Below are 15,883 nucleotides of genomic sequence, written 5' to 3'. Positions count from 1 at the left end.
TCAAATACTGACATCAGGGAAAATTTGCTAGAGCAGTGGATTCATACCTTAAGATAATGGATTCTAGTCATATTTCAAATAACAGTTTAAGTTGACTACCTTTGCTAAATATTTCTTCAGTATTTTCCATGTTAACACAAAACCCAAAAAGTTTTATTAAGCTACACATAATCTTGTTTAGACTGACCATAAAAATTAGAAATGCAAAGAAGTCAGAAGAACTCAAAAATTCAAATCAATTACATTCAGGAAGGTAGTTTTAGAGGGCATCCTGCAGTAGTTCAAAAATATATTAGTTAAAATTATGGAAAGAAAAACTTTCAGTGCTAGTTAGAAACTTTCTCTGGCAGTCAGGAGAGAGCAGAGCTGGATCAACTGAAAATAAGTAATTTGAAAACACTATTTATCCTCAAGTGACTCTTCCTCAAACCCTTCATTTACACTGGATACAAGTTTATTTCCCAATTACAAAAATGAAACCCAAAACCAGATACAATAGAAGCAGTAATACTGTTTTGTATTACAAGATAAGTTATCACCAAAATTTTAGATTGTTACTCTCATTTCTCTTTGGTTTCTGTAATGCAAAAACTATTTTCACTACTTGCCTTTTACATCAGCTAGCGGAGAATGAGATATGCTGAACAGTTTGAGGCAGAATGCAGCATTTCAAGTAAACTATTTATGATGAATTATAAAACACTAATAATACACTGTCAGCAATAGACTTAGACTGTATTGACTATGACAAGTGCAAACTTAGGAAATGCTGAGAAATTTAGTCCAAATTTTACTGCCCAGGATTGTCTTTGCCAGTTTCAAAAGCCATGCCAGATACTTTATTGTACAGTGGGGGGGCCTTGAAAGAGTTACTCATCAATTACATTGACAGAGTGCTCTCACTTCAGCAATCTTTATACAACACAGTCTGCTGCACTCTTAGAGTGCTTCACACAGGTTGGCCTGACTCATGACTAAAGAGCAGCGTAGGAAATTTTTTAAGTAACATAGCAAAATGAAATATTATAAAGCAGATCAACTAGACAAAAGTAACATTAGAGACATTCTCATGAAGATACTGGCCTGCGAACTCTATTTCTACTTTTTTTTCCAGTCCTATATGCCTAAGGAATAAAATAGTAATGTTCTAATTTGGCTATAGCACTGTATTCCTACTATTCACCAAGATCCATTTAATAGCTCTCCTTTTCTTCCTGGCACTAAAGGAAACAGACAAATCACATTATTCAGTACAAAGGAAAAACGTTACTCTGAAATATAAAATTTTATCCTGGTGGTATGTTACAGTTTTAATTGTTGTTTTTATTTTGAACAGTTTTAATTTACCAGTAACCATGAAGTGTTTTTTGATAACATCTTTCAGCATGAACGCTTTTTAAGTGATGAGCAATTTCCATTAAATGCAGTTCTTAATAAGAATCACATTGACTCAAAGCTTCTCTTAATTGCACTGGAATTCATCCAGAATTGTGCAACTGGATTCAATTTTTGTCACCTCACCATAGTAATTGAATTTTTTTATAAAAGGCTAAAAAGCAACTTTTAATAGAGTCTATATTGACAAGCTACAATGGCTGCCCTCTTGTTACCCCCTACTATTATGAATTTAGGCAATTACTATTTATATTGATAAATTAGAAGTAGTAAGACTGAAACAAGGGCCAGATTTGTAAAATTGCTTCCACATCTTTTATGATTACATGTAAAGAAAAGATGAGACATTCTGTATAATTCAACTCCAAGAAATAGCATAATCAATTTTGGGTGCAGCTGAATCGTAGATAACTTATCCTAGTAAAACAGCTGGAATGCTTTTCAGCACTAACTTGATCTTTTGCAGAAAGGAACAGATTAAAAATAATATTGCTGCATCAGCAAATTTCTTCAAAAACTAATATACTCTGTTCCCATACAGGTAATCTCACACACTAAAAGGAGCAAGACAGACATTAAAAACAGATATGAAGGTCACAAAAAAATTTAAAAATTGCAAGCTAAGATCCAAATATCCTGATGTACAATGAACCAGACTTGCTGAGAGTAAAATAAGATGACTGACTCAAGAACAGAACTGTAAAAGTCTCCAGGGCATCTTATCAATTTAAAAAATATCTGATAAGGGAAGGTAAAGAGAGATAGACTCCTCTCACTGGTATCCAGTGACAGAAGAAATGGCATCGAGCAAAAACTAGAGGAAATTCTATTTAAACCTAAGGAAAAAAACTCTCTATCTGAGGGTAGCCAAACATGAGAACAAGTTGTCCAGAGAGACTGTGGAGTCTCCATTCTTGGAGAAACTCAAAATCCAACAGGAAACAGCCCTAAGCAACCTGGTCTAAAGTTCCCTTCACTTTGGGTAAGCGGTTGTCTTCAAGAAGCATTTAAATTGACTTAAGTGACAAACTGCTTCATGCTTCTTTCAAAACATTTTATAAACATCACATTAACAGCATTTCCTCTTCCTCATGCACCTCAAATCATGTTTTACCTGCATTTCAAGTGTGAGTAAAATAAATTATCAATTTCTATCCTAAAACATTAATGATATACCATATAAGTAAGCAAGTTTCCTAGCAAAGATACTACATTCATGAAATGCAACATATATGTAATCTAAATTTGGTTGTTTTATTGAGCTTGCTGAAAGTTTGAGAGAAGTTTGTCTATCCATTTATTTCTCTTTCCAAAATGTAACCTTAGACATGTAATTTTTTAAGTTCCTATTATACAGGCATTCTGACACAACTTTTCATATCGAATGACATCTCTCTACGACACCACGACCTCTGTTATCAAATTTAATAGTCACTCACTTGCCAAATACAGTCTTTCCTGTCTTCTGTAGGGATTGGAATCACAAGCAGATTTTGTAGAATAAAAGCAGCCTGAAAGAAATTAAAGCATCAGTATTGCCATCTAGCCATCACAGTTCAAAAAGCCACATCAGATTGAAGAGTACTGTCTACATATTATTCCACTGCTTCAGATATATGTTGAAATATACAGAATTCTTATGTTCATGCTGGGAAAAAATAATTAGAAGGATATAACTTCCAGGCCCTCAAACTTCACTTACAAGAGATGTCATTAGAGCATGGCCCAAGAGCAGGCTGGTATAAAAAAAGACAAGGAAAAGATGGGATGGAAACCACAAGGAAACAAATTTATTTATAAAATACTTTCATCACTGTTTCAGCACAGTCAATTGTACAGAACAAGCATTACAATTACTAGGGGAAAAATTCCTGAAAAGAAAAACCTAGATAATTGTTTATAATTAGTCACTCCATTGTCCTTATGTATTGGGGTTTTTAATTATTAAAAAATAACTGGGACAATGTGGTGAACCCATTAGGACAGAGACATGTTGAAAATATTTTCCTTTTTATAAATACACAGCATGTTTGTTTTTCTAATTTATATTACACACACTTCACATGTCATGTGCATGGATTGAGATTCCTTTTATATATTTTGTCAATCTTTTGTCAATGATGTGACTCTTAAGAGACAATAATTTGGAGTTAAATAAAATAATGAAGGACACATTATCAAAGGCATTTTAAGACATAATTTCAAATATTACTTTGGAAAATAAAATTAGTTAAGCAGCAGAGCTGGGAAAAACACAAGTCACCAAGTGTCAGAGCTTTTATTTCTTATTGATTAGAACAGAAGGAAAATTTTACAACTAGAACTGTAAAAAAATGCAAATAAAATGTACAGATCTTAAACTCATCAATATACAATGCTATGTGTAGTTCTACCATAGTATAGACCTTCAGTTCTCACCAGTAAACCTTAGTGCTTAGATAAATTAGATATTTCATGTCTGCAATGAACACGTATTTACTGCAGATCAGGTGATGAGTTTGTACCAAAGCATTCATAAATGTTACAAAGCAGTCATTAAAATCACACTGATTAGTTATGCTTTGGCAACTTATTTATCTTACCGAGTAAGCTTTAGAAGTTTTTATGAGTTCACTTGTATTGTTTGTCATTTCTCTTTTGAAATAAGTAATCTGTATTTGCTCCTTCTTATGCAATTTCTAAATAAGCAGCTAAACATTTATATTAAATCAGGTAGTGTTTAACTTACAAAGTAGCAGATGCTGTGCAGCGTCAGATAATGATATATACAATAAAAAATAAAAAATCTTTTTTCTCCATAATCAAAATCTACAAATTGACAATCTACAACAGCAGAAGGACACAAGAAACATACCTCCCTGCGAACCATGCTACATTCAGATTGATCCAGAAGGATGTTTATCACCGTTCCCCACAGGCCTCCTGAAATATTCTGGCAGCTTTCTGCTAAAGCAATACATCCCATTTCAAGAGATGTAAGAGCTGATCCTATTCCAAGTGCTGTAAATCTGACCTAGTACATACAAGCATAACAGAAAGTGGTATTTCTTACAGTAATTAGCAATACTTTTTTTTATTATTAAGTTGTATCAACTGAATCTGGAGCTTAAGAGAATAATTTCAAAAGTAACAACCTCTTTTCCTGTATTTTTCTTGCTCTCTACTCACAATCACAACTAAATTCACTTGTGTTTATTCGCAAAGTGAATAAACAAAATTATTTTTAAGTATTCAAAACTAAGCAAGATAATCTTTAATATTCTTCATATTTTACCACTTGAAAATAAGTCCATTTAACAAACTCATAATTTAACAGATTCCATTAAATACATTTGCTCTGAATTTTTAGATCATGTAAATGTTTCTGCTTTGCAGCTAAGTTACAGCAATGACAAGAAAAACTGCCAATGAATCATGACAGTGAGTGACTAATGAAAGCACAAGACACAAGGAAGGATTTCTTAGATGATGTTTATATGGAAACACTCTCCCTACTGTATTATTACTGCTATTTAGGATAGAGTTAGAAACATTTTAAATAATTCGGAACAGCAGTTCTACTACTAAATACATTAATTAATCAAAAATTTTCTAATGTTTAAAGGTCAAAATAAGATATGAAGTTAATATCACAGTAACAAACCTCAGGATCTCTATCTACCCATAAAGGAACCAGCCATGCCAGACCTAGATGTGACAGAACTTGCTCTTCACCACTATCATACGGCAAAGACCAAAGAGATATCCAGTCCTGATTAGCAAACAGAAAACAAATTAAGAAATTATTTTATAAATCTTTCAATCCATACCAGTGTACTAACAGTGTGAGCTACCAACAACTACTAAAACAGCTTTGTGTAACACTAATTGCACAGAGAAAGGATAATTTTGTATTTCTCTTTCCATAAGGATTTGACACTAAATCACATGATTGTAAACAACAGCCAGGTTTTAAAATTTCTTTGAGACTAAAAATTATTAGTACAGTCTCAACAGTAAAACTGCCATAAACACAGAGTATGACTTAGAAACACAAGAAAATAATAGCAATGATACTAGCAATGATACTTAAAAAATCAAGTCCACACCTTCATCTATGCATTTATGATCTAAGTCTTTGGAGCCTGCTGTCTCCCTGCAGTGTACTTAAAGCTCTGTCCCCTCCCAATTTTAATAAACTCTTCCAGTACCTAGTATCTTGAAAAAGGAGTAGAGAGCTGAAGAAAGAGACACCTGGAATTTGGAGAAGCAGGTATACTGCAATTTCTAATTACATGTGTGCTTGACCATAAAGAAAGGTTTTCATTTGTGGCTATCACAGATATTAGGAAGACTGGATTTTAATTCTTTAAGATAATACTTAATTGTTGAATTTGCTTCAACTGCTTCATGATAAAGGCTATCTTACTAAACTGGCAAATCTAGCCCTCAAACATGTACATGAACACAAAGCACAATATGAATTTTGCTAGTATATAATGATAGCTCCTTTTATCTGGCAATCCTTTTTCCATGTATGTACATATTCTTTCATATATACACACACACACAATTGTGAAAGTCCTATGTACATAAATGTTTAAACACAGGTTAGAAAGCCTGTTGTCTGTGAGGCTGAAGAAATAATGATGTTATAAATTTTGGAATTTATTCATCCTATAGAAAATCCCAATGCTTCATTTTTTATAAAAAGGAAATGACACTTATTCTGAAAGAAGGCCTTTCAAAATCCACGGAATTATTTACAAACCAATTTCATTTTGTATACTATAGTCTATCCTGTACATTTATCTACGATTATAGACCAAATGAGATCAATGTGGGGTTTTTTTGTCTTTTGTGCTTCTAGTTGAAAGGGAAGGAAGAGTTGGTCTGGTTTTAGCAGGATTAAACTCTCAGTTGGAGAGTACCATTCCTAAATCATGACAGAAAGTTATCTTTGAACTCCAGCAGTTGAAATCTCTGTGCACAGCCCTCACCAGTGAGGAGATAAGGACAACTGGAATGCACTCACCATATCCTTGGCTTGAGCCATCATTTCGTGAGACAAGTGAAGCAAGCAAAGGACTGTGCTTTTTGTCACACCTTTTCCCATGAAGGACATGGCATTTCCCCCCCACTCAACATAAAATGATGAGATGACCTAAGAGTGGAGGAACAAGTTCATGTAAGCTTTACTGTAAACAGCACACAGAGTACAAACTGTCTTACACACTAAATCATTATTTAAACTCATGAAAGTTGATAGATTTCTAGCTGAATTTTAACAATTTCTTTATTTCTGAGTCATTTGGTCATGTCATGGGTTCCTATACACTTAAACTTCTGAACAACTGTAGTTTTTTATTTATTGAAATGAAGAATATAGTCAAGCTTAATAGTAAGCTCTAAGCTGAATAGAAACCTGAAAGTTTCTTTTCAAGGAGCTGAAAGTTCATTTATTTTCTTTTTTTTTTAATTTTCTTTTTTTCTTTTGGTTTTCTTTTGCTATGTTTGGAATTAAAAATAATTTTTCATTTCAAAATTCAGTGTTCAAGAGAAAGTGTCATTTATATACTTCATGGTGATTTGAAGAAATGTATCAGTTTTCTATATCAAATGCTAATAAACAGAAATAAAGGTCAGTGGATCTTAACATAAAATAAAGTGTCTGACCAAGTAAGTAACCATATTAAAAGGCATTAAAAGCATATTAAAAGACATGCTGCTTTCAACAAAATATGCCCCAAAATACTTTGTAAAAAAATAATCATCTTAGAAGTTACACTTCTAGATTTATTTTTCTCCACAAAAACACAGTGATTTAAGCCACTGCATTTCTGCTCTTGTTCTTCCTTTCAGTGTCCCAGCCCACAGAAGTTTTCTTAATACTCACTTTCTCCATTCTCCTCCAAAAGACACCCACATTTACTTTCATATTTAGGCCAAATAAAACTGCCTAATTCTTCTCAACAAGAGCTTACACACACAAGTTCATTGCATGCCATAATATTTATTATTATTTTTAGCAGTAATATTCTTTCATTTGCATGACAACATCTATAACCTTAGTGCCATTTTTAGTCTACACTTCAAGTGACAGAGCTCATCTTATCAAACAGGTCTAAAATGTTTATTTCCTTCTACTCAAGACATCTTGGCAAGTTAAGGCCCCTAAAACTATATCTTTTCTTCATCAGATGTATTGGTATTTGAACTAAAAATTTCTAAAAGTGCACTACTGAAGATGTTAATTCTGTTTAACAGAAAGACAGCATTATGCTTTTCCTTTTTTAGAAGGCTGGAGTTTTCAAAAGACATTAATTTTAGGAGCAGAAGCTAGCTGTCTAACACATCCATGCACTTGGAATACATGAAGAACACTGAAAATAGAATGAAATTTTGTCTTTCAAACAACTGCAGCCCCTTGAATTACCTCTTTTCTGCTTTCTCTGTGTCAACAATCTACTCAACAAGCTATTCTCCCAGACCACCTTTCATATGTGGATTTTGCCTGGGGGAAGTTAACTTGGATTTTTCCTCTTGGAGTTTCAGTTATTAAAAACACCAGATATATTTTTTATCTTGCTTAAAACTTCAGTCACTTTGTATTACCTCTTAAACCAATGATGAAAGCACATGCAATACAACCAATCTCACAACTACAGACACACATCACTCAATCTAGTCTCCATATCATTCCTACTTACTTAGCAGGAAAAAGCATCCTTCCCACACCTATTGCTACTGACAACATTCACTAAAAGTACACTGTAAAAAGCCTACTGTCATTAGTTACAGTTCTTTACCAGAATTCAAACCAAAAGATAACTAAGAGCATAAGCTACTCACCTCAAGAAGACCTGTTAAATATTTCTTACAAATTGTGACAGGATCAACTGCAGCAGAATAGGTACTCCAGCCTGGAAGTGCAGTAACATGAACCATTCCTTGTAATGTTCTCTCCAGTGATGGGAGTCCATAAAAATGTGGTGCATCTGTTAGCCTTAAGCACTGAAGCAGCTTCAGAGCCAGCTCTGTTCTGAATGAGCCAGCAAGTTCCAAGCTCTCTCTGGTTTAATTGTCAAAAAACAAAACAGATGAACCATCAATATGAAGCTGTTACAAAGAATCATTTTGAAAAAGGCCAATGCCTGGTTCTTCTTACTGTTAGCCTGTGAGGCTCAGCATCTCAATTACTTAATATTACATTATGCAAAGAGTAATATGAAATCAAATTTGTCATTTCTAGCTTTTCCTTGGTTCTGAAAACATTGCATCTGATTACAATGAAGTAGCTTAACTAAAAAAGACTAATGAGATATAACTCATTATTAAGGAACATGCTAAACAATGAGCAAGAGCTTGAGGACAATGGATGACACACTGAGAAGAGCTGCAAAACTAAGCAGTTCCAGAATCACACCGTGTCTTGAATATTCTAAGTTGGAAGAGACAGACAAGGATTATCAAGTCTAACTCTTATATGTATGGCCTGTTACACTTAGTTTCATTCCGATTCACGAGACAAGTTTAAAACATTTCCTGTAAAACACAATAAATCTAGAATTAAATAGATTAAAAAAATAGGAGTGTGAGATACATAACTAGCATGGATTTCTATAATATGCCTTTTTCCCACTGTCAAAGCTTTTAGAAAATAACCAAGTGGAAATAAAGAAAAAGATATTTTGAAAATATTTTCACAATATACACAAAGGTATATTGTGACACTAAACAATCAAATATCTTAAATTGAAATTTTATTAGCTCTTAAGATACATTTGGATGGAGAGATTTAATGTGGGAAAAGTTTTATGAGAAATTTGAAGAAAAAATAATTTAAATTTCTGTATTTGCTCAATCGACAGAAAAAGGCTGGAACTTCATGCTAAAAGTAGCTGTTGCAAATAGGCCAAAAAGGAGTTCAAAGAAAATAAGCATTTATTGCTGTTTCCAATATTTCAATGTTTTACTTTGCTATAAATACATGCTACAAAATCAATGAAGTCACCATTTGCTCATGCAAATTTGCAGCAGCGAAATAGCCCATCTCCTCCATGCAATCCATTTAATTATCCACTTGCTAAGTGACCACTAGCACATTCTCTTTCAAATTTCCTGGTTCATTTCCTGATTTTACAGTCAAAAGGAATATCCAATGTTGATTTTCACTTCTAGAGTGTATATTCATGGTTCAGAGCAATTGAGCCATGCTGTAACAACATTCAAATTGTGACCAAAATTCAGCAGCAATAGGTGCTATGATGCCTGGTCAGAATGACAGAGGCAGGTCCATTTGCACTGTACCTGTCAGTCACAGACATGGAACAAACTAACAAGAGGTTAAAAAGACGAATGAGTTCTTTATCCAGTCGTTGCCTGACAGCAGCCTGTGTTTCATCCATTTCATCCTGCACTTGGGATTCTGGTCGCACCAGAAGGCCCGTAAGGGATTTTGGCGGCTAAAAGAAAAGAATAAAAAATACAGTCACATACGGCATTGTTTAAATCCTCTTTTAATGCCTTCATTAAAGCAAATTTTTTTCTGTTGAGAACTTGCAAATCACACACATTATAAACCAGAAATGCCATGATTACTTAAGTAAGAAGCAACTGCAACAAGTTAAGTGAAAAATTCCTATAATCCTACCACTAACTTGAATCTTGAATCTACTAAATGCCATAAAAGAATCTACTGCTAAGGCCTTTCAAATATCCTGGCATTAAGAAGACAGTGTATTATGAAGGATGAAAGAAAACTCAAAAGTAATACAGCAGTAGCCAGCAATAAAAACCAGATCACAAAAACCCAGAAAACATAGTAACAAAATTAGTTCAGGCTGCATTTTGGACTTCTTAGCTGCTTGAAAGACTTCATATCAAATGGCTTTAAGGTTTTATTATTAATGTATTGAATGGGTCATACTCAAAACAATTTATAGATTTCCCAGGCAGCGATATAAATTGAAGTATCTGTAGTCTTATAAGTAATTGAAATTAAGTCTACAAGCATTTTTCCACAAATGCTAAGACTGTATTTGCAAATGGGAAAATGCAAGTGCATGCAGACTGTATTTAACACAGTACACCCTTTGTAAGACAATGGATGCTCTTCCATGTTGCAGAGGTAATACATTCATAGCTGTGTAGCCAAGCACACCCCCATGCAGCTCTGCAGGAACGCACACGTGTGTGCAAGTACAATTGTGTGGTCAATCAAATCATGCAAGTATATACACAACCCCATTCTTACATTTTTAAGCAATGATTTCAAGATCCACTTGAGATGGTCTGACTCCAGATTTGATTTCTGCTCTCTAAGCAATTTGTTCAAAAATCTTAGGACATCTACCAAAAGCTTTTCATCCTCCACTGAAGCTGGAAGCACTTGTAGAAACCTGCAATACAAATAAAAGCTTTCATACTTGCACCTTTATAAAAGAGCATTTAAAATCTCAGGCTAATAGGACTGGAGTTAAATTACAACTGCAAATGTTAAATTATACGGAGTAAATACATATATTATATATATAGCAAATATGGTACAGTATTGGCCCATGATACACCAATATATACAATATACTGTTAATGTTTTTATTGTTATGCAAAATAGTTATGCAAATTTTAAATCTATTTACATATGTTAATAATGGAATTCTCTTTAGTAAACTGTGGAGAAATCTGAGCAGGGTCACATAGGAAATAAAAAGTTAATTATCTATTAAATATCAGCATTTGAAAATAATAGCAACGTTTACCTATGCATTTCAAGTAGCCCTTATTTTAAATATAGAATTTTAAATATTTGATGGCTTTGTTCATATAAATTGCAAGATCACATAATCTTTGAGATTGCAAGGGACTTGCAGAGGTCACCTGTTCATGCCACCCTGCCTATGAAGGGACACATGCAGCTGGTTGCTCAGGACAGTGTCCCGGAATCTTTTGAGTGACTCCAAGGATAGAGATGCTCTGTGGGCAACCTGTGTCTGTGTTTGGTCACCTCCACAGTAAAAAAGTGCTTCCTGACATTCACAAGGATTCTCTTGTATTTCAGTTTGTGGCCATTCCTTCTCTCACTGGACACCACTGGAAAGAGTCTGGCCTCAACTTCTCTTCTGGGTCTTGTACACATTGATAAGATCCTCACTCTGAGTATTCTTTCCTCCACATTTATCAGTCCTAGTCCTCTCATTCTTTACTCAAGGAAAAGATATTCCCGTCTTTCATCATCTTTATGGTTCTTCATTGGACTCTCCAGTATGTGAGCTCCATATGATTCTCTCGTATACTGGCAAGTCCAAAACTGGACCCAGAGCTCCAGACTGGTGCTGAACAGAAGGATCACCTGCCTCAACTTGCTGATAGGACTGCCCCTAAAGCAGCCTAGGATAACAATTGCCTTTTTTACTGCAAATCAAACTGCTGGTTCATTTTCACCTTGATGTGCCACAGGACCCCCAGGCCCTTTTCTGCAAGGTTGCTTTCCAGCTTGGTTCACCCCAGAGGCATGGGCTTGCTCTTCCCCAGGTGCAGCACCCTGCACCTCCCCTTGTTGAGCTGCCTAAGGTTCCTGTCAGCCCAGATATAAATAGATATCTAATATATAAATATACAGACATATGATAGGTAGGTAGGTAGGTAGACAGATAGATGTGTGTGTATATATATACATATCTATCAGAATCAGAGATGCATTGACAATCAATTCCCTAAAGTTAAAATACAAAAAGTAAAAATATTACCATTTTAGTACAACAATCTTTAATGGATTCTTGTAGTAAATAGCTTACCTGTTCATTGCTTTCTGCCAAACAAAGCTTTTTAAAGTGGTTCCACAAGGCCCAGAACTGCATTTTAATGCAAGTCTGTCATTCAGGACATAGAAGCTGAGCCTAGTGAGAGCAGTTCTAACATCCCTATGGGATGCTGCCTGAATGATCAAACTAAGACAATCCTGCAGTCCATAGTCTGTGTGAGTTATTTTCAATATGAGAATGTCTTCCAAGGAAAGTTTTAGCGAGTCTAAAAATCTGAAAAGGCATAGAGAAAAATTATTAACAGACAGTATCTTTACAAACTGTTTCAGAGAGTGCTGACTTCTTCCCCTTCCTGCTTAACTGAGAAGATAAAACAGAAATTGGCTCAAAACACCATTTTTGTTAGCCAATTCTTTCTTGGCTAACCCTTCAAAAAAACCAAACCAAACAAAAAATTAAAACCAAAGACAATGCCACCGCATGTTAATCATGAGCTGTTTTGAGTTCTTTGGAAAAATGATACCTAAATACTAGTTCTTAATATTACCATTAAGAAGAATATTTATTTGAAATCTAAACCTTCAAAAAAACCAAAAGAAAGTCATGCAACTTTATAGCTGGGGGTCTACATAGTAGGAAAAACAAGTCAGTTCCCTAAGAAACCCTAATGACTATAAAGAAAAACAGCCACAGATCTCATTTAAAATTGTTTGGAATTAGCCTGATTATCAATAAAAGTTAGATCAAGCTCCAGACTTCATGTAAAAATGCAATTTAGGTAAAACATTAGCTGTGACAACATACCTTCATCCTCTTGGGATGTGATCCTTTACATTTAAATGACAGCATTCTCAAACAACTAACAGCTTGAACTGCTGCTTGAAGTTGAAAAGCTATTTAAACTTCATGAAACACTAATTTAATTGAGATATATTGGGACTTAAAATGAAAGATAAAATGGCTCACGTTTCTGTTTCCTTCTCATAATTTACCAGCTGCAGTAGGTTTTCAATGCCATGGTACCATGACAGATTCCAAGCCATCTTAAGCATATCTGCCACAGGTTTCATAGCCAAGCACTCAGAAGACAATGGCACCACAACAGTATTAGGGCTTACAACATGATGAGCAGTGATCCTGACTGGGAGATGGTACCTAAAAATACACAAATAACAACAACAATTTTTTTCAAAGTGGTTGGTGAGAATTTGTTTGCTCATTTTTAAATTAAATGCTCTATTATGATCAGCTTGTAAGTTTGCAAATGAAGTTTTTGAAACTCTTTCACAGAGAACAAAGACATGGAGAAAAAAAATCCCTATTTAAAAACACTGATTTCATCATCATAAAAATGCTTTGATCAAGGTTTCCCTTCATTCTACCACTTCCATACTTCAGGAAGGACAGCAAATGGAAATCAGCAGTTAACTGTAAAACAATCAAAACCAATGACCCAACCAACCAGCCAGCACCCACACTTACCTTCTAACAACAGCAACAGGTAAACTGAAGGCAGGTGCCTCGTTATTATTACTGGTTATGCCATCAGCCCTGCAAGAGATTAAGTCATAATTATTATGCTCTATTTTAAGATTTGATTTTCTCCTAGTACTACACACGTTATTTCCTTATTTCTCTCTTTAGCCAAATCTGAAGTAACCCATTGGTGAATAATTTGTATTAATAAACAGTATTTCTACATAATTATCCAATATTAAGATATTTCTTAAATCACACACATATGGAATACTTATTGAAGATGTACTGTACATTAAAAACTCCACATACTTGTTTCCTTTTTTCTGTTAGAGAAAAACCACACATTACAAGTATTTTCAGTATATTTCACATGTGTGAATTCTAAAAGCACATTTTTGCACACACATGCAGCTTTTAAATGATAAAATACTGTAAGCTGAGGTCTGAAGACAACTGCGACAGTTAAAGCAAAGGTAAATAGAAGAATTCTAATTAAGTTTAAAAACCACGTCTACAGCTAGATATTTGATTTGTGTAGTTTCCATTCATGGAAAAGATGGATTACAGACCAATCAAGGTTTTTTGAAAAATAAAATTAACACTAAGGTATTCAGAGTGTTAGAGGGCTTGCAAGGGTTTTTCAGGATGAAGAGAGAGGAGAGAATGTTGACCTTATGTTCAGAAGGCTTGATTTATTATTTTATGCTATATATTACATTATTACTATGCTAATAGGAATAGAGAGAAAAGCTCTCAGAAACTTGTTAAGAATAGAAAAGGAATGAATAAACAAAGTTCTGTGTCCAGGCAGAAAGCAAGAGCAGCTCTGCCATGAGTGGTCAGTAGATCCAAACATCCACAGGAGACCAATCACAGATCCACCTGTTGCATTCCACAGCAGCAGATAACCATTGTTTACATTTTGTTGCTGAGGCCACAGCTTCTCAGAAAGGGGAAAAATCCTAAAGAAAGGATTTTTCACAAATGATGTCTGTGACACAGAGTGCAAAAACATGCCATGTAAGCCTTCAGAGCATGTAATTCAGTTATTGAAACAATCTGGACTGTAAGTATGAAATTTTGGATCTACAAAAGTTTGGAGCATAACTTGTCTGGAGATAAATAAAATTTATTTCTATTAAAAACTTAAAATTTGTCTAGACATTATGCTATGAAATAAGTGGATTTTCATACCATGTTTCTGTTCTTGCTACTTCATCAAACAACAGAAGACAAAGCAATACTGCAGCTTCAATTAAAACAGCACGATCACTTTGGAGTATCAGGGAAACTGAATAAAGATATTTAAAAACATGTTAGAAAAAACTGATAACTAATAATACATAAAAGAACACTAGTTAAAAGCAACTGCTTTCCACAGTTTCCTGCCAACACTTTCAACACATGCCACAATATGGGAAAACTAGCACACAGTTATTTCTGTTTTAAATATCAGAATCTGATACCATGAAGTGATCCAAAGTTCTTAAGAAGGTATTTAAGAAAGTATCTAAACATCTTTTGACAGGGGCATTACATGCAAACACAGTTCTCACCTCTGAACAGCAAAAGCAGTAGAGAAGGTTGCTGTGCTAGGGACAGGCGAACAACTGGGTCAGCACACACAATTTTGCGTAGGAGTATCAGACATGGTACCACTAAGGATTCCATAAGCTACAGGAAAAGAGAAAAAGATTGAATAAATACAATTATCAGTATAATTTATTATGGTACAATTAACACAGACTGTCCCACTATTAAGCAATATATTCAATCATTTGTGAAAGAGAAGTGTAGAACTTCCTTAGACAAGCATATTTCAGTTAGATGACAATCTCATTTTCTTAAGAAAATATTTACTTGTTGATTCATTTTATTATTAATTGATGGTAATTTTATTGGTCGCTGGCTTCATAACAGAATTATAACATTTGCTTACAAATTATAGAATTTTAAGAAGTATATATGCTGAAGGATTTAAAAAAACACCAAGTATTTATAACCATCTAAATTTATTAATTTTAAAAATATGTAAATAGTTTGTCAGATCATACTAATTTTCTGGGTCCCAGCCTGTCAGATCATGAGAATGGAAAGCAGCTTGCTAAAAGTTAAAGTATCAATGAATGGCCAAAAATACAACCAAAGTCACAGCTCCTAAGAATGAGAAGAGAGTATTTCTTTCACAGTATCATTACCTATGAGCTTCTGCCTTTAAAATTTGTTTTGTAAACAGCATCAACAAATACATTTCATTTTCATTCCAC

The 15,883-nt window shown here is 34.2% G+C and overlaps 1 protein-coding gene across 7 annotated transcripts in view; it reads right to left on the bottom strand.

Moving 5' to 3' along the window:
- Window positions 1–15,883, bottom strand: part of RTTN (rotatin) — an 80,479-nt gene that overhangs the window by 35,238 nt on the left and 29,358 nt on the right. For all 7 annotated transcript variants that reach the window (XM_064705764.1, XM_064705762.1, XM_064705763.1 and 4 more), the window contains 12 exons: window positions 15,173–15,290; window positions 14,811–14,907; window positions 13,620–13,688; window positions 13,104–13,292; window positions 12,171–12,410; window positions 10,631–10,775; window positions 9,685–9,839; window positions 8,227–8,446; window positions 6,410–6,538; window positions 5,039–5,146; window positions 4,250–4,408; window positions 2,835–2,906 (listed from right to left, as the gene is read on the bottom strand). In XM_064705764.1, the coding sequence (XP_064561834.1) occupies window positions 2,835–2,906; window positions 4,250–4,408; window positions 5,039–5,146; window positions 6,410–6,538; window positions 8,227–8,446; window positions 9,685–9,839; window positions 10,631–10,775; window positions 12,171–12,410; window positions 13,104–13,292; window positions 13,620–13,688; window positions 14,811–14,907; window positions 15,173–15,290 (1,701 nt within the window). The remainder of the gene's footprint in view (window positions 1–2,834; window positions 2,907–4,249; window positions 4,409–5,038; window positions 5,147–6,409; window positions 6,539–8,226; window positions 8,447–9,684; window positions 9,840–10,630; window positions 10,776–12,170; window positions 12,411–13,103; window positions 13,293–13,619; window positions 13,689–14,810; window positions 14,908–15,172; window positions 15,291–15,883) is intronic.

Source organism: Zonotrichia leucophrys, chromosome 2, assembly GCF_028769735.1.
Source record: "Zonotrichia leucophrys gambelii isolate GWCS_2022_RI chromosome 2, RI_Zleu_2.0, whole genome shotgun sequence".
In the NCBI taxonomy this organism is placed as follows: Eukaryota; Metazoa; Chordata; class Aves; order Passeriformes; family Passerellidae; genus Zonotrichia; species Zonotrichia leucophrys.
The sequence above is the reverse complement of the archived record's forward strand: the minus strand, read 5'-3'. Positions and strand labels throughout refer to the sequence as shown.